Source organism: Amphiprion ocellaris, chromosome 1 (assembly GCF_022539595.1).
Source record: "Amphiprion ocellaris isolate individual 3 ecotype Okinawa chromosome 1, ASM2253959v1, whole genome shotgun sequence".
Taxonomy (NCBI): Eukaryota; Metazoa; Chordata; class Actinopteri; family Pomacentridae; genus Amphiprion; species Amphiprion ocellaris.
In genome coordinates this window covers 15,985,054-16,009,543 of record NC_072766.1, presented here as the reverse complement: position 1 = coordinate 16,009,543, position 24,490 = coordinate 15,985,054, and the positions used below count along the sequence as shown (strand labels likewise).

The 24,490-nt window shown below is 40.1% G+C and overlaps 1 protein-coding gene across 1 annotated transcript; it reads left to right on the top strand.

The window, feature by feature from the left end:
* Window positions 1-1,982: 1,982 nt before the first annotated feature.
* Window positions 1,983-14,978, top strand: LOC111576206 (globoside alpha-1,3-N-acetylgalactosaminyltransferase 1-like). The gene is made up of 11 exons (XM_023281777.3): window positions 1,983-2,229; window positions 6,737-6,778; window positions 6,930-7,043; window positions 8,700-8,732; window positions 11,928-12,062; window positions 12,219-12,327; window positions 13,059-13,172; window positions 13,386-13,502; window positions 13,710-13,843; window positions 14,058-14,135; window positions 14,250-14,978. The coding sequence occupies exons 1-11, from the start codon at window positions 2,165-2,167 to the stop codon at window positions 14,395-14,397; spliced, it is 1,089 nt and encodes a 362-aa protein (XP_023137545.2). The 5' UTR covers window positions 1,983-2,164; the 3' UTR covers window positions 14,398-14,978.
* The last annotated feature ends 9,512 nt before the right edge of the window (window positions 14,979-24,490 follow it).

Below are 24,490 nucleotides of genomic sequence, written 5' to 3'. Positions count from 1 at the left end.
CCATAGGGGTACCTAAGGTAAGCTGAGAGCTCCAAAAACGTAAGGCATACCACAAGAACTATAAACTTGGGCTGGGACCTTAACGTGTTAATTTCGATTAATTAATCACAGCAAAAATAACGCGTTTAAAATAATAACGCAATGAATTGCACCCTCCTCATTTCCCTCATTTCTGGCACACTGGTAACTCTGATGAACACTCCTGCCCAGTAGGTGGCGGTAATGAACCTAAATTCTGTTTGTAGCCATGAGGAAGAAGCCGTGAGCGTGAACATCAGGATGAAATAGAGAAACAATGGAGAAGCCCAAGGGCAAAAGAAGGAGGGCGTCTCTCATTTTTTCTCAAGAAACAGAACAAATTAAATCTTGAGTCATGATGCAATGCTTTTCCAGTTTACTTGAAGAAATATAGTTTTTGTTTTCCCTGATTATTTAGACGCTCATGTATTTGATCTAGTGTCCTCTCCATTGTTTTTTTTTTTTTTTTTCCAATTTGTCTTCTTTCTACATCTGCTCATACTTATCATTGCCTGACCGTGGCTTCCTGTTCTTCATGGGTAAACCACTGCACACACATAAAAATCATCCATCAACCCCTTCCTGCAGCATAGAAACCCAAAGACCCATCACTGCACTCCTCACTAGATTGTTGTACCTGTTCCCATTATAGTGTCATTGGCCCGAACAGTTCTTGCAGTATTTGCTTTCTTATGTTTGCACCAGTCTAACCAGCCACTTCTTTGTGCTTCAGACTCCAGTCTTTCCTCCGAAAAGGCTTCCAGTCACCAGCCTTCAAACATTACACACTTTAAGATTTCCACACCAACCATTCACCAGCATCAGCCTCCACATCTGTGGATCCCTTCCAGCAGCAAAGCCAGGCAGCTTTTAAAGGGACGGCCAGGCTGATACCAGTAGGCTACTTAAATTTGAGTGGCACAATTTCTTCTTTATTTCTTTTTTTTTCCTCAAGCAAATCCCTGTGGGATAGATCAATTTTCTGGTCAGTCCCTCCTATCATTTTCTTATGCAGGCAGACTGGCAAGCAGCCATGTAGAAATGAGAACACAGTATAATAAGCTTTTAGATGTGATCTTCCATTGATTAAAAATCTAGATGCTCAGGGTATGTTTTTATTGTAGCTAAAAATCAAAAGGTATATACAATTTAAGTTACAGAAGATAAGTGCACATAAGACGTGTCAAAAGCGGTTTGTACCAGTTGTTTCCAGAGCTCTTCAGAGTGGTTTTCATTCTTACATGGCTCCACCTCCAGTTTCCTCCCCTAGTTCACACTTTCATCACAAAGACTGTTTTGTAATAATGCTTCTGAAGCTGTGCAACTGACTGTGTTCTGCATTTGAATCCACCACAGCTGTTAAATATAACAGTGTCTCTGAGTCCTATACTGTTTTATTTTGTATTATAATATGATTTAATCACGTGGTACCTGGATTTTGTGTTTCCCTTTACACAAAGATGCTTGCATCATAAATTGATGACGAAAAAGGGAATAAAGACCACAGAGCAATACAACATATAGAACATTGTGGTTTGTTAGCTTAAAAAAATATGAATAGTTGTTCTATTAACATATTCCAGAGCAAATGACTGCAGTCTGTGTTCACTGCTACTAAACTGTGTGGATTTTAACATCTGGTTTCTGGCCTTCACTTGAAAAACAAGTTGCAAAAACGTAGCAAAAGATTTGTTGATCATTTCTTTGAACAGACCTTCCTATCACTATTATTATTATTATTATTATTATTATCATTAGTGGCATTGCTTGCATTGACACCAACTTAAAGAGGGCCCAGTAGCTCTCTCTCATTCTTTCCTCTTTGTTTTGTTCAAAGAACTGATATTTCGACCTAAACTTACCTGCCTTTACACATAGCTTCCTCTTGGCGAATCAGGAGATGGTTAAAGTTCCCTCCCTCTTACCTGTCAGATCCTTCCTTTTTTTCACTTATCAGTAGAACCTGTGTGTCTCTCTCAGCAGACAGTCGGAGCTAAATGCACTAATTATGTCAGCTGTGTTGAAAACGAGCCTCCAGCCAGTGAGCTTAACTGCGTTCAGCTTCTGTTAGTTTGTGTTTTTGCTCCTCTAGTTCTGGAATATATTGTTTGATTAGACTGAATTTACTTTAAAAAGGGGAGTGGATATGTTGGTCAACATTTCCAAGACTCGCATTTTGGTCATCGTTGTGTTTCTTCTCATCCTTTCACGGTAAGTTTTTTTTTTATTTACTTGTTGCCCATCTTGATCGCAGTGCAACTGATTATTCCAGGGAATAAAAGCTAGAATTGTTAAACAGAAAACATTATGTAGCTAGATAAATAGAGACTAACTTACTGTAGGATTAATTAGGAAGGCAGTAACAGGTTAACAGAAGCATGTGTTTGGTGAGTCCTGTTTTTCTCATGTTAGGCAACTTGGTTCTGGCACCTTTTACGCACAGCGCAGCATGAACAGCTAAAATGTTCTCTACTGGTGTTGTTACTGTTGCTCCTTTTCTTTCAACCTGTGATTTATTTAGTGAAAGAATATATGTTAAAGCTAAATGTAACCAAGTAGCTAACTTGAGTCGCAAAATCTCTGTGAATAAATAACTATCCAACACAGGACATGAGCAGAAGTCTCTTTAGTGACAGTCTGGGGACTCCCACCTCCTCTCTCAGTCAGTCTGTCTGTTAAACAGGAATAAACTGTAATATTTCTGAGGGTGTAAAGTATTGATGCGGATGGCATCGACGCCAAAGGACATTTAGTGCATCTTTGAGCCAGTGGATTTGGTTTGGAGCGATGTAAAATGACAAAGGCAGCACCAGATTAACAACTTTGATTGCTAAAATTGCAAATAATTCTTAATGACAGTGATATACATTATCAAAAGAAGGTAAGCACATTTCCAGAACATATAGTTTTTATAGTCAATTAGACTAGATTACAGTAAACTACAAGAGACAAAATGCAGCACTAAAATCAATTACTATACAATGGAATATACAGAGATTTGACAAAATTGCTAGAGTTTTTTTATTTCTAAATGTAAAATAGCACTCATGGGGATGTGACTTACTGATTTTGACTTGCAGTGCTCATAGTCCAGCTAATAAAAAGTGCCTGCTATCATTGTTGAGGGGCAGTTATCCAGTACCAGTTGACTTTGCCATGAGCCACTAAAAAAAGTGAGTGAGAAATGTCGGGGGAAAAAAATTGTAAAAATATGTATGTTACTTTCATAGAGATAATTGTTGGGGAAAATACTATCATTATGACATTGAGGAGCATGACAGTCATTTTGTAATGTGTATGAGACAACATAAGAGATGGACAGTGAAGGACCAGGGTAGCAACCTTTTACATGTGAAATAGATTACCAAAGTTTCGATGCAAACCAGGTGTGCTTTCATGTCTTTCTTTGAAATGCAAGAAAGGTGTAAAGACTAATTTATCTGTTGGACATGACTTGCAAAACAAGGAAAGTCCCCATGGGGTCTGGTTGCCAACTGTGGTTGTCGCAGTGCACTGTGACATCACCATTTTAAGTGTGTGGAAATAAACCAGACACTGGTTGCGGTTGAGCAGAGGTGAAGAACGATGTTTAAGGTAGAGCTCAGTGGAGGGACAAATGAACAAGTTGCAGCCATCTGAGAGCTGACAGGAGCAAAGAAAGGAGCAATTTTACACCAATGACAGAAACAAATGGCAGTGACAAATGAAAGCTCAGAAACGGAGGTTGCAACATCTTTGTCACAACAGGGGAGGGATATCCTCAGTGAGTTGAAGTGAGGAGTGAGTGAGGTGAGGGAAGACAGGGACCACACCCATGGGTGGCGGGAATGGCAACTACAGCACAAGAAACACAAAAAGAGAGAGGATTAAACCTCTAAGCTACCTGAAATGAACTGTACAGTTAGCAATGACTCTAAGAAAAATACAGATTTTAATATCTCCTGTCAAAACAAACAGCTTTCAGTGCTCAGTTTGAAAGAAAGTACTGTTACAGTTTTGTTGACATGCAAGAGTGCTTGTACCAATTCAGTACCAAAATGAGAAAACTGTAAAATTAGAAAGGAAAAAAATTAATGTTAAAAACACGCATTTGGAGAAGTGGAGAGCATGCGGCCATCCTATGCTACAATAAAATTAATACATACACAGGACTCAGCTTTATACAGGCAAGTTTAAGAGTCTGAACTAATCACTTACTGAAATCACTTTAGTATACCTATGTCCTTTTCAGAATTGTGCCATTGCAAGACATCATTTTTCTTTAAGTCTAACATTTGTACAAAATCTATTTGACACTACATGCTTATCTGGATGAATCACTGGTCCAACTTGAGATAACTGTTCCAGAGACAAAACTTTTTTGATGAATTCACTTAAATCCAAGGTGTGGACAGATTTGTCAAAGGCACACTAAATGTATATATTCTTCATAATGAATAGCCAAACTTTCATGATACATAAGAAGCTCTGTCATTTCATGTTGAAAGACTTCATGCATACTTGTGATTCCTGATGTCAGTCTGGCGAAAGTGTGACAACCACAAGGAGGTTTGATTGGTTAGGCACTTGCTGTCTATCAGTATCTGCCAGAAAGAGATAACATCTTATTATGGGAGAGTTTTGGGTGAGATGCCTTTTTAGATCCACATATAACTTTCTTCTTCAGCACAGCGATCCCCCTCTAATATAATCTCGGTCCAGCTTCAAACATCCAAACATCCTCTTTCAAGGCGTTGTTGATTGCTTTATCTTCAGCTTCCCAAACTCTGCTGAATAGGGATCTTTCAGTTGTTCATCTGATCTCTGCAGATCACTTAACAAGGCCCATAGCTACACTCCTACATCTACAGGCGGCTGCAATGTGACTCCTTTATCACATACACCTTGAATCTGAACTTTTTCCCTATAGCAGCTATAAAGGTGCCCATATAGTTCGGTTTTCCTCTAGTGTTATTTCTGTTTACTCCATGAGATTTTCAGTTGTGGCGTACTCAGTAACTGGTTAAAGTCTCTCCTGACACGACATTTTCATACGCTGCTCTGTAAATGATAAAGTCAACTTGCATAACTTGAATGGGCAGTTTCACAGTCAATGCTTTGTTTGCTTGGCTCATCACAGCTGACGTTTCTGCTGAAACAAATTCGGCTTCCTGTTTCTCGCAAGCCAAGCAGGACTCAGCTTTACATAGGCAAAATTACACTGACCAACAATTCACTGATTGAGCTGATCTGAACTGCACACCAGGTGTGCAGTGTCATGACTGTGTTGTGCACAGTTGTGATGCTATCTGTCGACAGATAAACAGATGTCGACAGATAAAATTCTGATTTTCACATATCTCCCCAATTGGGGGAGTCAGAGCTACGGGTCAGCCACGGTACAGCGCCCCTTTAGCAGGAAGGGTTAAGGGCCTTGCTCAAGGGCCCAACAGTAGCCCCATCGGGGCTTGAACCTCTGACCTTCTGATCAGTAGTCCAGAGACTTAACTGTTGCGCCACCACTGCGCGAAGTGTCTTTATGTGGGTTTTCTCTAAGAGATCAGGTTTCCTCCCACAGTCCAAAGAGCAGGTTAGTTAGGTAGGTTAATTGGTGAATAGGAATTGGCTCAGTGAAGGTAATTCAAGAACCTCAGATTCAGACCACGGGTCGGCTCCTCTGATAAATTTAGGAAAATGTGGAAATTGTTGGGAGGAAATCTTCAACTCCTCGCCTTTCCAAATGCATCTCCAAATGGATTAAGTCTTTGTAGCTCATCACAGTCCGATAGGTCTTGGGGGTTTGTGCATCTGCTCGTGTGTATCTGTGTTTGTCTTTTTCTTTATTGTTTTCTAATTCTATTGTTGTGTGACTTTCCTTTATGTTCCAACAAAGCCCCCAAAAAAAGGTTTGAAAATGTTTAGAAGAAACCAGGTTGAACTTATGAATGGATACTGAAGAGCAGGTTTACCATATTTTTATTTTAATGGAAATAAATCATTTTGAGAAACATTCAGCTGAACTCTATCTTTGCCAGAAATATGAAAGACAATGAAATATGATATGACTATGCTGAACTCTCTTCTCCAAAATCACACAAACTCATTTTTAATATACATTGTAAAAAAAATCTGTAATTTTATAGAATTTTAGCTTTTTTTGAAAAAAATCTGACTTTTGAGCTGCAGAAAGATATTGATAAAATCACACACAAATGAACAGGGAACCTACGTGTCCAATGTAAAATAAAATTAAAAACACAGCTATCAAATTTATATTTTAACAATGTTACAAACCATTTGCAAATTGATTAGAATTTCAGGCATTCTTATTTAATAGGTAAAACTGTTCAAGTTTAAAATCAGAAATATATTTCTAAAATTAGATGCATTTAGTGCCAGTTAACAGCAAATAGAGGCAAAGCTTCTGTAATTTTACATATGTTACGAAATGAGAGATATCCTTTATAATTACAGCTGTATCACATGAAAAATATTGAATGAATGGGTTTTCATCAGTGTGTAATATCTATATGCACAATACAGTTTAATCATAAATATGTCTGTATGTAGGTAGATGGCAAAGAACCAGAATATTATTTTATTTGAATTCTTTGCTCAACAAAAATACATATTGTTTGTGTACAATAAAACATTATTCTTACATTTAAGTATGCTTATAACACTTTGCGGCATAAGTGTGTATGTGGTGAACTGTGAAACTGTCTGTGTGTTTTTGCAGGGCCATCTATACCTACCTTGAAAATACCACTGTACCATTAATGTAAGTACAGCCAAACTAAATTTAAAGTATTCTGTATCTTGTCACTACCCAACCATTCCAGGACTTTTAAATTTTTTTTAAAAAAAGTGTCCATTCTATTAATTTAGTCTTGTCATATACTTAAATATATATTGTGTGTTTCTCCTTTAAGTTTCTGCCAGCCGTATCACGAAAACTCTGAGCCAGTTGTGGATGAAGTAGAAAAGCGTGTAGAGACGAAACATTGTCCACACATGGGAGTTGGAAACCTGAAAATGAAAGCTGGGTGAGCATCCACTTTTCCTTTGACCAACAGAGAGGAACAGCTGGTTGAAAGAGAGCTGTCCTTTCATATTTTAGAAGATTAACATGGTTCACATCTTCAGCCTGTTGTGAAATTCACTGCCTGTCCAAAAAAAAAGTGCACTAATATTTTGTTGGACTGCCTTTAGCTTGGAGTATGGCACACATTCACTGTGGCATCATTTTGATAAGCTTCTGCAATGTCACAGCATTTATTTCTGTCCTGAGTTGGATTCATTTTCCATCAAGGTCTTGTATTGATGATGGGAGAGTTGGATGTTGTGCAAAGTTTTCTCCAGCACATCCCAAAGATTCTCAAAGTAGCTGAGGCCTGGACTCTGTGGAGGCCAGTCCATGTGTGAAAATGATGTCTAATGCTCCCTGATCCACTTATTGTCAATGTGACATCGATGAATCCTGGCATCATCATCTTGGAAAATGCCCGTGCCATCAGGAAAACTCCATTGATGGAAAGACCTGGTCATTCAGTATATTCAGGTAGTCAGCTGACCTCATTCTTTGGGAACATAACGTTGCTGAACCTGACCAACCCCAGATCATAACCCTAACCCCCACAGGATTGTAGCCACTAGACAGGATGAGTGCATCACTTCATCCGCCTCGCTTCTGACTGTGATGCACCCATCGATTGGAACAGGGTAAATCTGAACTCATCAGATCAGACCACATGACCTTTCATTGCTCCAGAGTTCAATTTTTATGCTCCATAGTAAATTGAAGCTGTTTTTTCTCATTCAGCCTCACTGATCAGTGGTTTTATTAGAGCTACACAGCTGTTTAGTGTCAATCCTTTGAGTTCCCATCGCATTGTGTGGGTGGGAATGTTCTTACTTTCACTATTAAACATAGCCGTGAGCTCTACTGTTTGATTTCTTATATTTCACCAAACATTAGGTTAGATCACGATCATCGGAGGGTTTTTCCAACTACATTTGTTCTTCAAAAATGATGGTTCACCACTGCCATTCCAGGTTTTAATAATGCGTTGGACGGTTCTTAACCTAATTTTAGTAGTTTCAGACATCTCCTTAGTTGTTTTCTTTGCTTGATGCAGGCTAATAATTTGACCCGTCAGACAGATTAACATCTTTTCCATGACCACAGGATGTCTTCCAACATGGCCATTTAAGAAATGAGAAGCTCCTCACTGCATCAGGTAGGGTTGAATAAGTTGTTGCCCGCTGAAACATACTCGTCACTGCAGCAATTATCCAACAGAAGATCTTACCTATTTGTTTAGTTAAATCCAGGTCGTGACTTTTTTTGGTCAGGCAGTGTATTTGCACGGTGTCGTTATGCATGTCTTCTACTTGTTTATCATCATTACAGTTTTGCTCAGGGCCCTGAGCTATGTGTGCTCATCTGACACTCCTAATTCTTGGGAATTACAAGGGTGCAGCACCACAATCAGACAATTCAAAGGATGTTTCCTTCTATCTTTTTGTTGTTTCCTTTCTGAATTATAGTAATGGTTTTGTTATTGACAACTGTTGTTATTGTATTCATTGTTTTACTCCATGTTTTCTTACTGTTCTCTTTGTGTACTGCATTTGTCCTGTATGCAACCTCCTATGAATCTCCTCTTTTGAATAATCTGATCCTTGCTCTTCTGTTCCAGACTGTCTTATCCTCAGCCAAGCACAATGATAGGGTAAGCTGTTAAAAACACTCATATCCACTGTGCAATAGTGACTCTTACCTCTTCACAATTACAAGATTTAAATACAATCTTGTGGTTTAGAACACCTCCTGATGGTGCTCTTGTGACAGTTTCAAAGGAAAAGCACATCTTTGATTGGCCATAAACTAAAATACTGAGATGAAAGATACTAAAATTCTGAGGAGAAACTCACGTGATGAGTGAACATTTTGTTATGGTGTCATGTGACCTCCAGACCAGAGCCACCCAATGTTCAAACTAAATCTGTAACCATAGTACTGGAGATGAGGCCCTGCTATTTTATTTATTTTTTTGTGAATTATTCATTTTAATCACAGTGAACGTGTTCCAACCAAACAATTCCACTTGTCACGATCTTGAGGAAACATCAAAGCATCATACTTCTCTCAGCCACCTACAACAACTGTGACTAGCTTAAAGAAACACAAACAAGTCCAACAGAGACACACCTGATGATCAGACTGCAGGCAGGAAGATACTGAACCAATTTCAAACTAAATACAGTCTTGTGGTTTAGAACACCTCCTAAAGGAAAAGCACATCTTTGATTGGCCATAAACTAAAATACTGTGTTGAAAGATACTAAAATTCTGAGGAGAAACTCAAGTGATGAGTGAACATTTTGTTGTGGTGCCATGTTGTTTAACATGAAACCTAATTTTAAACAATATATGTAGACACATTTTTATTAATAGTTCCTTGTAGTCAGATATTACTCTGCTAAATACTTAAACACCTAATGAAGATGAAACTACATTTTTTGATATCATTGATAAAGTATTCCATTTTTGCAGCTCAAAAATTATTCTAGCAAAGAATTTACATCTAAGGGTTAGGTTTGCAGTCCAGATGCAAACACTGCAGGTGTTTTAAAATGAAGCTTGTAATGTGCATAGGTGTAGATTTCAGGGAGGGAGGGATGCAAAGATTGTTCAGTATGAACAAGTGTGTGTTTGTCCCCAGCAATACCTGAAAGGAGAACTTTACTTTTATTTGAAAAACTATTACTCAAAGACATAATGATATGATGAGGCACATACAGACAAATTGGTGCCAGATTCACTGAAGTGCAAAAGACAAAATCTCTGAACTCCAGACCAGAGCCACCCAATGTTCAACCTAAATCTGTACCCATAGAACTGGAGATGAGGCCCTGCTATTTTTTTTTTTTTTTTGGTGGATTATTCATTTTTATCACAGTGATCGTGTTCCAACCAAACAATTCCACTTGTCATGATCTTGAGGAAATATTGAAGCCACAACATAGCAGATCTTCATTTTAAACAAACCTGTCTTTGTTGACATTTGGGGATTGTCATTTATCCACACAACTTTAGTTATCAAGTGTGAAGTTATTTAAGAACACACCCTGAGCAACTAAAATGTAGACCTAACAGAACAAGAACAACTTGTCAGACTAACATACCTAAACTGCAAACACGTCTAAATGTCTAAAACAAGCCGTTTAACCGTTATGCATTCCTCAACCACACCTGAGGAAAGAGGAGGCAGAGAAGGAGAAGTCAAACTGAGACACACCTGATGATCAGACTGCAGGCAGGAACATACTGAACCGATGAGTCAATTACAAAGGTTAGCGCTGTAGCAGGGCTACAAAATGAAATAATCATTGATCACTGTAGGGTTGTGATGGTAGTAAATCTCTACAAAGTGGATGAACCAAACAGTATCAAAGGGCAAAGCATGATGAAACCATAAAGAGCAGCCAACCAGCAATGAGTTTTTCTTCCAGAGCTGCAGATTTTACTTATTTTCACATACAAAAAAATACACAGCTCACCAAAAGAAAACAGCAGGACAAAGGAGTCACCCAGGTACAGTGGATTGTGGCAGATTTTAGCAGCAGAGCAGAGCGAGAGCTTCAGCCTGACCCCCTCCTTCTCACACACTGCACTGATCGCTCACCTGGCCTTTATACAGTCTCCTCCCACCACAGTGACACTACTGTGATCTGCCCACACTTCTATTTAACACACATTTATATGATTTAACATCATGTGTACTTAAATAAATCAAATACACATTGCAAATGACTACAGTCTGAAACAAATGAAAGAACACATAATAAGCTAAAGGAACAAAGATCAAACTCAGCAAACCCCCCCATGTAACCCCTCCCCTCTCCTTTCTGATCCCTCAATTCAGTCTAACCAGGTAAGTGACTACTACTGGCATCCTGTGGCCACATCCTGACATGTACACTCCATGAAAACACTCCCCCTGAAGTGGATCTCAAAGAGAGAGCAGATAACAAGGGTCTTTTCACCACAAAACAAAACAATAAATAAACTTGCTGTATCAGTTTGTTATCCAACTGTCCATATGCACTTGTGCTGTTTTTTCACCTTAGTGAGGGGGATGCTTCCCAGCTCCCTCACATGCCAACCACATTGTGAGACAAAATGTCAGCCACCATGTTCTGCTTCCCTAGCCAGTAGTGGATGGAGAACTGGTACACTTGAAGGGACAGGAACCATCAAGTGACTGCCTTTATACTTTTGTACTTTTCTTTTGGAGCTGCAGTTACAGTGAACTTTCCCCACTGTGGGATCAATAAAGTTTATCCTTATCCTTACTTTGAATGTAATGAGTACATAAAATAATCCAAAACCAACACTGAAAAGACATTTGATGAAGGAAAAAGTTCACATGGGCTGAATGTAATAGAAAGTAGGCATGGCATCGCATACAGGTTCAGGAATTACAGTGGTAAAATCTGACAATAAAATTGTTAACTACAACTTCCATCATTCTTTTACCCTTTACAAAAACAAACGTATTGTAAAATTGGATGCTCTGTTACTGTAATCAGCTTTGTGTTCAATTTCTTTTTTTTTTGCATTATTGTGGTTAATGTTAAGAGAATTGTTGGAAGCTGAAGAATTAGAAGGAAAATTAAACAAATTGTTACAGAATACAAAATCTCAGAAACTACCCTAATTGTACTAATAATCACTGTACATCTACATGCAATTTTTTTTTCTATTGTTTTGGAGGCCAATCTATGACAATGACGGTATATTGAGCTCCTGCCTCTGTAAACTGGATTGTATGACCATAGCTAAACAAAAGCTGTCATAAATGTATCTATACATACAGTTTGAATGCTGTAAGCTCTATTTTGAATTTCTTTGTTTTCCTCAGACGCACTGATGTGAACTCTGTGACAAACTGGAATGCTCCTCTGGTTTGGGAGGGAACCTTTGATCCAGTGGTGATTGATGACATTTATAGGAGGATGAACCCAAGAGTTGCTGTGGTGGTTCTTGCTGTTGGCAAGTAGGTACATAGGATATTCTCACAGGATGTTGTTGGGATGAGGTTTCATCTCACCCACTGTAAAATGCTTGGCATGACTTCTCTGTGTATTATTACATATTTTGTCTTTCATACTAGCTGATAAACTTTCTGCCTTGTTTCTTTCCATCCGACCAGATACACTCGTTTCCTGAAGGGTTTCCTTGAATCGGGTGAAAAGTACTTTCTTGTTGGTTTAAGGGTCACGTACTATATCTTCACAGACAATGAACAGGATGTTCCCAACGTAAGTTGTTTGTTGATAAGTTTAAAATACAGCTCAACATAGGACCATTTAACAAGACTAACCACAAATGTAATCTTTCTGGTCTGTTTGTATAGCAGTTCTTCTAAAGTTGTGTCTTTCATTGTTTCAGGAAGGTTGGTCAGTCTAGCTCCATCATTACATTACTTTCAGTGCTCCACTGTCCATTAGTGTGTGGAAGCAGATTGTTGTCCAAAGTTGCTTCCATTTATTTAACAGTACGAGCTAGTTGAGACATCGAAGTGGCAACAGGGAGGTTAGTTTTAAAAGTAATGGAACACCTAAAACAGTATTATTAAATTACTTGGTCACACCTCTGTACTGTTCAGTATCTCTCAACTGCCCCTGGGAGATGACAGAAAACGCCCATTATGAAATTGAGAAAGAACTTTACAGAGAAACTCCGGAAGAAATAAATGGAAACAATGCAAACCGCAATGAATTTTTATTCCTTGCATCTATGGGTCACATTCCAGACAGCTGTTTTGTGTCTGAAATAATGCTATTCAACAGCACAGACTGAACTTTCCCACATGCATTAAGTGCTTCAGGGATTAAATGACAGCTGAGGAATTCTGGACTTCAAATTTATTTCACAAGACATTGAATCACTCTTTTCTGATGACCTCAATCATTTTGTCCTTCTTACCGTCGTTGAATGTTTCTTGATGACGTTTGCAATGTAAATGTCTTATTTTTATTTGATTGTTCAGGTTACACTGAGTGAAGGCCGGAAGATTACAATTCTCCCCGTCCCTAGTGCCAAACGCTGGCAGGACGTAGTACTCAGCAAGATGAAATGGGCAACCGTCACGATTGACAAACAAGTGAGGAGTGAAACACATGAAATGGTCCACACAGAACAACAAAAGCAAATGCTTCAAACATCTGGTTAAAACTGAGCAGTGAGGATTGTAAAGCATCAAGCACTGTAGTCTGCATGCACGATTACTACCAAGAATGAGTTCCATCAACCACTTCTCTGAAATATTATGTCTTCATCATGTATTAAACTTACAACACATCTGTCATGTTTTCAGATCCGTAATGAGGCCGATTATCTTTTCATGATGGACATCGACAGCGTCTTCTACAACCGTTTTGGAGCAGAGAGTCTCAGTCGGATGTCTGCTGTCCTTCACCGTGCCTTCTACAAGGTTTCACTCTTTCCTGCGTCACATTCATCTCAAGTTCATGAACCTTTTTTTTAAAAAAAATCTTAATAATAGTGTAATCTGGTGTGTATTTTTTTTATTATATTGTCTCATTTTCTTATCAACCACAATACTTTCTGCCAGCACAAGTGTCAGCTAAACTCTCTGCTCATTTTAGAAATGATTATTTTATTTTCTGTATTTTCTCAGACTCACCAGAGGGATCAGTTTCCATATGAGCGTCGTCCTGAGTCCAAAGCCTATATTCCTGCTGGTGAAGGAGACTACTACTACACTGCAGCTGTGTGGGGTGGATACCTGGAGGACATGTACAGGCTCGTCAAGTAAGCAGAATCATGTGATCTTCTAGGTTATTTTCATGCTCTTTCTGATGTGAACACAAAATACAGTGAAAAGTGAAAGATGGCCATACCACAGGCATTTAGATACTGCGTATTTTTAAAAACCCTAGTCACTGCTATTGTCCTTTTTTCCTTTTAAAAATGTCTTTTCGCATAGTGTCTTGTCTCAGTTCTACTGCATGTCTTATCTTGCCAGATACTGTTATGAGCAGTCGGAGGAAGATGCAAAGAACAACATTGAAGCAGTGTGGCAGGAAGAGAGTCACCTGAACAAGTACAGTTTTACAATTCATTTCCTTATTTTGCCGTTTTCTTTTTGCTCCTGACACTTTATCTCCAGCAAATCACAGTCAGAATGCACATATCTGCTTATCTCTCTGTTGTGCAGGTACTTTCTGTACAACAAACCAGCTAAGGTGCTGTCTCCAGAATACCTGTGGTCAGACTATGAGACACCTGGTTCAGACATTAAGCTCATCAGGATCTCTCAGTTGGTGAAGGACTATGCTGAAGTGCGACCCAATGGTGGACAATGATGTTACATCAGTGATATTAAAGAAGTAAAACCATTTTAGTAATAATAAAAATTAGACTATATGTACGGATTGCTTTCTAGATTGGGTATTTTTCATACTGAAAGGTATAAAACTGTTCTCTGCAGACATTTATGATTAACTTTGTAGCCAGCATTCACTAAAAACTAAAAATCTTAATTTCAAAATAGACTACATGTGCTTGTTTTAAAGCATGACCATATAAAAATGAGTAGTTCTGTTTGGATGGAAGATGCCAGCCTCAGACCTCATTGGGTTAATGATTTAATAGGGGTAAACTGATTTGCATGCATTGGTAGAAATCATGTATTAAATAGTGAAATGTAATCACTGTCTGACTTGATTCTGTTGTAAGCAATTATTGTACTGCACCAGCATTACAATGCTCAGGACAGAGGAGGAAATGTTGTGTTCTTTTTGTTGTTGTTTTGTTTTTCTTCAACTCTGCCAAATTTGCTCTGTGTTTATACAGAGATCTGTATACTTTTTACAACCTGTTACTTGTTTTTTTCTCTTTTTTTTCTGAAAAGTATAAAACCGAGGGTTTGGGTTTGGATGGTAAACACTATCACTTTCAATTTATTTCTTTAAGATGTACACATAAGGTCACATATTCCTCCTGTTGCTGTGTAAGTGCAACTACATTCGCTGGATACACTTTATTAGCAGCAGATGTTTTGACTTGTCACAGCAGGAACAGCCCAAGGCAAGGCAAGGCAAATTTATTTGTACAGCACAGTTCAACACAAGGTAATTCAAAGTGCTTTACATAAACATTAAAAGCAGCAAGACAGTAAAAAGAAAAAAATATATTGAATAATTTTTTTGAAAGAGGAAAGAAATATATAAGTAAAGGCAATAAAGTGTAGCATATAGCAATACTACCTACTTGCTACACAGTAGAGTATAGCAAGTAGGCAGTATTTTAATCTATGAGTGCGCTACAGTGAACAATAGTGTTTTCAGCCCTGATTTAAAGGCACTGACAGTTTGAGCAGACCTCAGATCTACAGGAAGTTTGTTCCACAGGTGAGGAGCATAATAACTGAATGCTGCCTTGCCTTGCTTGGTTCTTGTTCTTGGGACACACAACAAACCAGTTCCAGATGACCTAAGGGGTCTGGATGCTTCGTAGGGAACTAGTAGATCAAGCATATATTGTGGTCCCAGACCACTCAGTGTTTTGTGGACCAGCAATAAGATTTTGAAATCTATCCTTTGACTCACAGGAAGCCAGTGTAGCGATTTAATGACTGGTGTAATATGGTCCAGTTTCCTCGTGTTTGTAAGGACTCTGGCGGCAGCATTCTGTATCAGCTGCAGCTGCCTGATTGATTTTTTGTTAAGACCTGTAAAGTTGCCATTACAATAATCTAACCTACTGAAAATGAATGCATGAATAAATTTTTCCATGTCTTGTTTAGACAGAAACCCCTTAATTCTAGCAATGTTTTTCAGGTGGTAATAGGCAGATTTAGTGATCAACTTTAGATGGTTATTGAAGTTCAGGTCTGAGTCAATAATTACATCAAGATTTCTGGCTTGATTTGTAGCTGTCAATGACATAGAGCCAAGGTGAGCGCTGATCTTTGCCCTTTCATTTTTGGGGCCACAAATGATCACCTCTGTCTTTTCAGCGTTTAGATGGAGAAAATTCTGGCCCAACCACTCGTTGATTTGATGAATACAGCTACTCAGTGACAGTAATGGACTGTAGTCATGTGATGACACTGAAATATAGAGTTGTGTGTCATCAGCATAAGTATGATAGGAGATGTTGTGATGTTCCATAATGTGAGCTAGGGGTAGCATATAAATGCTAAATAGAAGCGGTCCGAGAATGGACCCTTGAGGAACCCCACATATGATTTTAATTCGCTCAGACTTATGATTTCCAATTGACATAGAAGTCCCTATCTTGTAAGTAAGATTTGAACCATTGTAGCACAGTGCCGGTGAGTCCCACCCACTTTTCTAATCTGCTGAATGGTATGTCATGATCCACTGTGTCAAATGCAGCACTCAGAGCTAGTAATACCAGAACAGAGGATTTGCCTGCATCAATATTCTGATGAATATCATTTAAAACTTTGGTAAGAACAGTCTCAGTGCTGTGGTGTAGTTGAAATCCAGACTGAAATGTGTTAAAAGGATTGTTTTGCATCATAAAAGCATGAATTTGCTGGAAAACAACCCTTTCAATGATTTTCCCCAAAAATGGCAGATTTGATATCGGCCTATAGTTACTGATTGTTGTGGCATCCAGATTTGATTTTTTTAAAAGAGGTTTTATTACTGCAGTTTTCAAAGCCTTGGAAAACTGGCCTGCTTGAAGAGAGGTATTTATTATCTGCAGTACATCCGGACCTATGCAGTTAAAAACAGTTTTAAATGGTAAATGGTAAAATGGTCTGTATTTATATAGTGCTTTACTATACCTGTAATGATACCCAAAGCGCTTTACATTATACATCACATTCACCCATTCACACACACATTCACACACTGATGGCGGAAGCTGCCATGCAAGGCGCTAACCACGAGCCATCAGGAGCAGGTTTTGTTTATGTGATAAGAAGCCAGTAGCGTTCTGAGTTCATCCGCGACAATGTGTGCCATCTCAGGCTGGATGACACCCCTCTATCGTATTTCACATGAAGAATGGGGCTCATTGGCTCCGTGCAGTGCAAAAAGGAAAATAACAAATACGTAAAAAAGTTTGAAGGCAGAATATCAAGACAGCATGTTGTGGGCTTTAGTTTTGACACTGTTTCCATTAAAGTTGTATAATCTAGGAGGCTAAAATGTCCTTGATTAACTAGAGGACAGGAAGGCACAAGTGTTATCAGTCCTGAGCTGGAGCTGCACACTGCTTGTCTTATCTGTAATATTTTGTTTGTGAAAAAGGCTGCAAAGTCATTGCATGACTTGTTAGACCAGTTCAGGAGGAATTGATGCAGCAGGGTTTGTCAGTCTGTCTACTACAGAAAAGAGTGTGTGGGCATTATTACTGTTTCTATTGATAATCTCTGAGAAATATGATTGCCTTGCATTCTTCAGTTCCTAGTTATATTTGTGAAGACTCTCTTTTGAAATGTCGTAATGTACCTGCAGTTCGGTTTCTCGCCACCTGCGTTCTGTTTGTCTTCATACTGTTTTCTGTGCTTTAACCAGTGTGGTGTTTCTCCAGGGTGACTTTTTCCTTCCAGACAGAACTTTGGTCTTAACTGGGGCGATGGAATCAATAATAGTAATAACATTGGAAGTAAAGCTGTTAACAAGGTCATCAACTAGCACTGAGGGCGAGGTTGGTGATGGTGTAAAACCCTGGGTGAATAATGCACAGGTGTTTATCATTTATATAACGTTTACTGATTACCTCTGCTTCACCTTTCATAGGATTAGCAAGGGTGGACATTTTAAACAAGACACAGTAGTGATCAGAAAGAGCAACATTATTCACCACAACCTCAGAGATACTAAGACCTTTGGAAATAAATAAATCTAATATGTGTCCTCTGTTATGTGTTGGATCTATGACAGGCTAGGAAAGCCCAAAGTTTTCCAGAATATTTAAGAGTTCCTTTGCACACCCATCTTTAGGGTTATCAACATGAATGTTAAAATCCCCAATTAAAACAACACAGTCAAAGTCCATGCACACAGTGAACAGTAGTTTTGAAAATCATCAAAAAACTTTGTATCATATTTGGGGGGTCTGTAGATGGTCACTAAGAGTGCTCGACAGGTTTCCTGTTCTCACTAAAGTGTACATGTACTTCAGCCCAACAGCGAGCTAAACTCCACTCCAAAAATAACAAAGTCGTGTAGTAAGCTTGATCATTTACTGAAGGCTCTTCATTTGCACATGGACATGGAGTAAAAACTGAAACAAACATAAATACAACAACGTTGCATGCTGTCCTTTTTCTGTGCAAAAAACTTGTAAATATAAATCGTTTTTATCTAATGCAAAACAATTGCTTTTTAACATATATTTATAATCTATTTTTATCCTTAACTAATTTATGTAACATAAATTATTACTTATGGCATTGCATCCTTGGTGTTGGTAATATTTATATTAACCGAGAGCTGAACAACGAACGTTTAGCATTTTCTCTGTCTGCTTCTCATCACAACTACACTTCCTGCTTCTCTAAGAGAGAGTCCTTCAAAATAAAGTACTTCCGCATAGAGCGCTTATCAAAATAAAATACAAAGTTATGAACAAACATGAAGTAACAACACGGATTTTAACTGAATGGCAACATATTCAAAGGAGTCAAACTGATCATATGACATTTTCTTGCATTGGAAGCTGTCCTTGAGCAAAGTGCCTCCTCTCTTATGTATTCTTGCTTCACTAAAGAAACTAAAATTTGGGGGCATTGACTCAGTAAGAACTGCTGCGCTATTATCCTGGCCTGACCAGCTTTCAGTTAAAAACATAAAGTCAAGGTTGCACTTACTAATAAAATCATTAATTAAAAAAGATTTGCCAACCAGAAACCTGATATTTAAAACAGCTAACTGCAAGTCCTTATTTGGCACGTTTTAAAACGGGCTGTGGTGTACATGGAATACATATCAGATTTGATGGGTTTATCGTTCTTGAATTTCTACAGTTGTTTTAATTTTTACCATGCCGCCGGCTGTGTAAAATTGCCGGCATACGAAGGGAAGCGGCATGGTGACTGTCCTATCGCTTCTTTTCATCTTGACATTCTGGCTGAGACAAAGACGGTCTCTGCAAACTTCTGGTTCTGTACAGCACAGAGTCGCAGACCGTGACGTCATCATCTTTGGAGACGGTTGTTGTGGGAGAGGAGCCAGTCTGTCCTTAAGCTCCCTGTACGCTGTCCTTCCTGCTTATCAAGTGCCTGTAAAATTACAGAAAGTGGACATGGCTGACTTTTTCTGTGTTTTGTGTGCATTTGTTCCAGAGAGTTTTTCAGTTGGATTCTGATGATACACATGAATACATCTGGGACAATGTTAGTTTTCATAGAGGACTATTGATTCAGGAAAGTTTCAATATGAACCCTCAAGTTATTGTGGTTTTTCTGCCGCCATATTCTCCCTTTCTGAATCCTACAGAAGAATTCTTCTCTGCATGGAGGTGGAAGGTATATGAGCGGCAGCCATACTTTGGGAAAATCTCTTGCAATCAGTGGTCTAGGCATGTGGTGATGTTTCTGTTGATGCATGAGGTCCTGTGGTCTGACCAGGCTGAAAGAATTGATGCAGACATGGTGTAAATATTTGCATACTGTACTGTGTACAATACAGTGCTGTATTTTTTGTCTAGCATTATTTTTATTTTATAATGTACAGTCAGGCACTGCAATGACCCCTCTGATTCATTTATAGGATGCATTTGTGTTTAAGTTGTCATTTTTGAGGACTATCATTTTTTTACACTTCATGTGAAAACACAGTGAGAGAAGTGTTTTGTATTTAGCAGTGCAGTGTCCTAGTTTTGCTTCGTGTGTCTTAATTTTGAAAACAAAGTTCAGATTTTGACAAAGTGCGCTTTTGACACAAGTGTGCAGTGCTTTGTGAATTGTGTTCAAATTAAAAAAAAATAGTGTGCAGTGTGTTGGGAAATGTGTGCTATTTTTCAGGAGCAGTGTCTTATCAATTGAGAAAAACTGTAAGTGCTTCCAATAAAAACAGAATCTTCTTAGCATTGCTTTTGGCAAAGTGCCCTCTGACTCTGGGCCTGGCTCTGGCTTGTGACCTGTTAGCTTTATTGTAATTGATCAGTTTCATAGTCTCACCTTTATGAGTTAAGTAACTCTGTCGCCTCTGTTGCCGCTCTCTAGCCGTGGTGTGCGCGATGGGGGGCGCAGAGCCGTCCGGCTGTTAGCTGGGAGGGTAGTTGCCGCTCCTTGGGCAGCTGCTGACGGTCCACCGGTCCCAGCCGGCAGAGAACGACTCCCGCACCGGGGAGATGTGGAACGGGCTGCGGCATCCTTGAGCTCACCGGAGTCCGGCGTTTCAACCTGCGATGACAGAGGCTCAAATCTGTTGGAGAGGCTGAGGTGAGATGAGAGACCAACGCCGTGCGAGGACCTTTCTTTGCTCCGTACCACCACCTCCGACCATAGCGGCTCATGGCAAGGCGTTGAACTGCTGGGCTGCGGAGGAGAAGAGGTCGGATCCCAGGCTACCGTGTCCTGAAGAGCAGCTTTTAGTGAGGAGATCTGTAGAGACTGCTTGTGAGCCACGTCCTGAGTCCTTGTCAGCAGCTCAGATTTTGTTCTGAGTTCCTGTGTCAGCCTTCGGATGTCCTCCCTGAGGTTAGAGATAATCCTGTTTTTGTTGATGAGTTGCTGATTTTCATCGGGAGGGCTGGATGTAGCCATTAGCTTAGCAGATCAAGCTAAGTGAATAGAAAGGAGAGCGGCCGCTCAATACAAAATCAGCAGCAGAGATGTTAAAAACATGCAAATGTGCATCACAGGCACTGATATTCTTTTCTTTTTTTGGCAACTCTCCTTGACTCCCAAGTCTGCCTCGCTCCACCGTTTGAGGGGCATTAAGTCACATGTTGAGGTGACACTCGACAGGGTTGCTCTGGCCTTTTGTCCCAAGCGGAATTAACAACACTGATGATGACTCCGTGTCCCACTGAGCCATGGCAGTGAAAAATCATGCACAACAGTGGGATGTAACCATCATGATTGCGCTTTTTCTGCTGTCAGTCAAAATCTCCTCAGTTACTCATTTTCCACAATGACAGAAAGTGTGGTGTAAACGTGTAGATGTATATTTTTAACGACTATTGATGAGAAAGAGGAATTCAAAAAGCATGTTATTTAAACTTTAGCATAAGCAGAGAGGAATGGGTTTGAACTCACTTGACTTGCACTAAGTACACTGTTTTTGTATGGATATTGCTTTGTGGTACATGAATAAAGTTTTAAATCAACTCCTGTACTTTTGTGTCTCCTTACATCCACTGACTTGGTGTCTTTATGCACATCGCAAATGTTGTTTTTGATCAGCAGCTTTTCATTAGAAACATGGGCAGTTTTCCTCATAGTTATTTTAATGACCTCAATCAAATTTATTTGCTTCCTACAGCAGGTGGATCATTCCAGAATTGGAAGACATTTGAGCTTCAAAATTTCTGAAAAATAAACCTTCTCTTTTACAGTTTTCTGCTACATATTCATCAATAGGTAATAAACTATCAAAGGCTTGACTGGCTCACCTTACACTTCAATAGCAATTTTTATTACATGTTTTTGTGACGCCCTCTGCAACTAATGCCACTAAGCCCTTGTCCACACGTAGCCGGGTATCTCACAAAACGAAGATATTTTTCTACGATTCGGCCTATCATCCACACGAAAACGCAGATTTACATAATTAAAAACGATTCTTTTTAAAAACTCCGACCAAAGTGAAGATTTGCGAATTCTCCGTTTTATGCGTCTGCATGCGGACATCGGTTTTGCGTTTCGAAACGTCACCGCCTGCGACAAAATATGTTCTTACGTCACATATGCGACCTGTGTTTACATTCGGTAACAGTATGGATGCTCTCACAAGGTTTTGGGCGCTGTTTCTTGTACAGGCGCTTTTTACTTGCTTGTTTTTACAAGCCCAGATACTGCTCCACATTCAACAACACAGGCGAAGGACGACGTTAAGGACGGTTATTCTCCACCACCTTGCTGGAATTTGGGGAACTACTGCCACCTAAAGGTCTGGCATGCTTATGAATGTGCTTGAAAACGCACTTATGCGGTTAGGTGTGGATGAAGTTTTTTTCTAAAAACGAGGTGGTGTGTACGTAAGTTTTTTTCTAGACGGAGGGGGCAGGATATTCGGTTTTACAAATACCCTGCTACGTGTGGACAAGGCCTTAGTGGCAGTCTCTTTCTTTCTCTCTCTCCAGGTAGGCATGAGCTTGGTGTGCGGCTGGGCGAGACAGGTGCTGACAATCGGTAATCACGGGCAGGTGGAAGTGATCAGCAACATTCCTCTATCATATCAGCTGGGCGCAGTCACCATTCCTCCCTGGACTGTTGAACAGCACAGTTAGTGTTCTACCTCTGTTCAAGTCTAGCCTTCTGATTATTTGCCTCAGGCAAGTGATGGGTAGATGAGGCCTCATGAAGCGTTGCGGCACACTTCCAACTGTATTGATACTGTGTCGATACTGTGTCGTTCAATACTGACACCTGCTGGATCTTAACAATCATTACAGGCAACCTCGTTGACAGACTCAACTGACATCAGAATCGTCTTTATTGCCAAGTTAATGGGTGTACACAAACTAGGAATTTGTTTCAGTGAATGGTGCAACAAAAAACATAAAAGATGGAACATACAGTTGAAGTTATGATAGTACGATAATGAAGAAATAATATAATAATAATAATAATAATAATAATAATAATAATAATAATAATAATAATAATAGAGCAAGCAAAAATAGTTGTCATAACTTTTCCCAGAATAGAATACTACAGACAGAATTTATGTTTAAAATATCTTTGATATCTTTAGATACAGTCAATAAATAATGTGAATGTGTGTCAGAGACAATAAAACCCTGGACCTGCTGTATGCAAACATCAAGGATGCATACAGCTCCTCACCCCTCCCCCCACTGGGCCACTCAGATCACAACCTGGTGAGACTGCAGCCCATTTACATACCTATGGTGAAGAAACAACCCCCCACCACCAGGTATGTGAAGAAGTGGTCTGACGAGGCCACTGAGGCGCTGCAGGACTGCTTTGAGACCACAGACTGGGATGTGCTGTGTGGTCCACACGGGGAGGACATTGATGCACTGACAGACACTGTTACGGACTATATCAACTTCTGTGCAGAGAACATCGTACCGACCAGGAAAGTACGGTGTTTCTCTAACAGCAAACCCTGGGTGTCCCTGGAACTGAAGGCCCTGCTGAAGGAGAAGAGGAGGGTCTTTGGATCTGGGGACAAAGAGGAGCTGAGGAGGGTGCAGAAGGAGATAAAGAAGAAGATCAAGGCGGACAAGGCCAGCTACAGGACCAAGATGGAATCTCACCTGCAGGACAATAACACAAGGGAGGTCTGGAGAGACCTGAGATCCATCTCTGGTTACAGCAGAGGCCATGAGAGGGGAGCTGCAGCAGGAGGCCAGGAGTGGGCCAATGAGCTGAATCTGTTCTTTAACAGATTCGACTCTGCTCCCACTCCTCCCCCCTCTCATCAAAGCACCGACCAGCCAGCTCCTTCTTCACACCTCAGCTCTCTACCACCAACACCACCAACAGCACCCCTCCTCCCATCCCCGTCTTCTACCACCTCCGGACTCCGCATACAGCCCCATCACCCCTCCTCGTCTCACCCCCCACCACCACCATCACCCCTCCTCCTGCCACCCTTCCCCTGCCTCTCCATAACAGCTGATCAGGTGAGAAGTGAACTTAAAAAGATCAAGACCAGGAAAGCTGCAGGTCCTGATGGAATCAGCTCCAGACTCCTTAGAGACTGTGCAGACCAGCTCTGTCAGGTGCTGCTGCACATCTTTAACCTGAGCCTGAGTCTGGAGAGGGTTCCTCTGTTATGGAAGACTTCCTGCCTGGTTCCTGTCTCTAAGACCAGGAACCCCAGGGAGCCTAACCATTTCAGACCTGTGGCCCTCACTTCTCACCTGATGAAGACCATGGAGAGGATCGTCCTCAAGAACCTCCGTCCCCAGGTGAGCCAGTATCTGGATCCACTGCAGTTCGCCTACCAACCGAACATTGGAGTGGATGATGCAGTGGTCTACCTGCTGCACAGATCACTGACTCACCTGGAGAAACCCAGCAGCACTGTGAGGGTCATGTTCTTTGACTTCTCCAGTGCTTTCAACACCATCCAGCCTTCTCTGCTTAGGGTGAAGCTTGAAGGAGCGGGAGTAGACTGTCACCTGGCTGCTTGGACCATCGACTACCTCACCAACAGACCACAGTACGTGAGGCTTCAGGACTGTGTGTCTGATGTGGTAGTCAGCAGCATGGGGGCCCCACAGGGGACAGTGCTCTCCCCCTTTCTCTTCACCCTGTACACATCGGACTTC

Bases quoted from the DNA above. Each gene is read 5' to 3' on its own strand.
- LOC111576206 (XM_023281777.3), top strand. From the start codon at position 2,165: ATGTTGGTCAACATTTCCAAGACTCGCATTTTGGTCATCGTTGTGTTT. The intron at 7,044-8,699 runs GTGAGCATCCAC...CTTCTGTTCCAG, and splicing joins AACCTGAAAATGAAAGCTGG to ACTGTCTTATCCTCAGCCAA. The intron at 13,173-13,385 runs GTGAGGAGTGAA...TCATGTTTTCAG, and splicing joins CCGTCACGATTGACAAACAA to ATCCGTAATGAGGCCGATTA.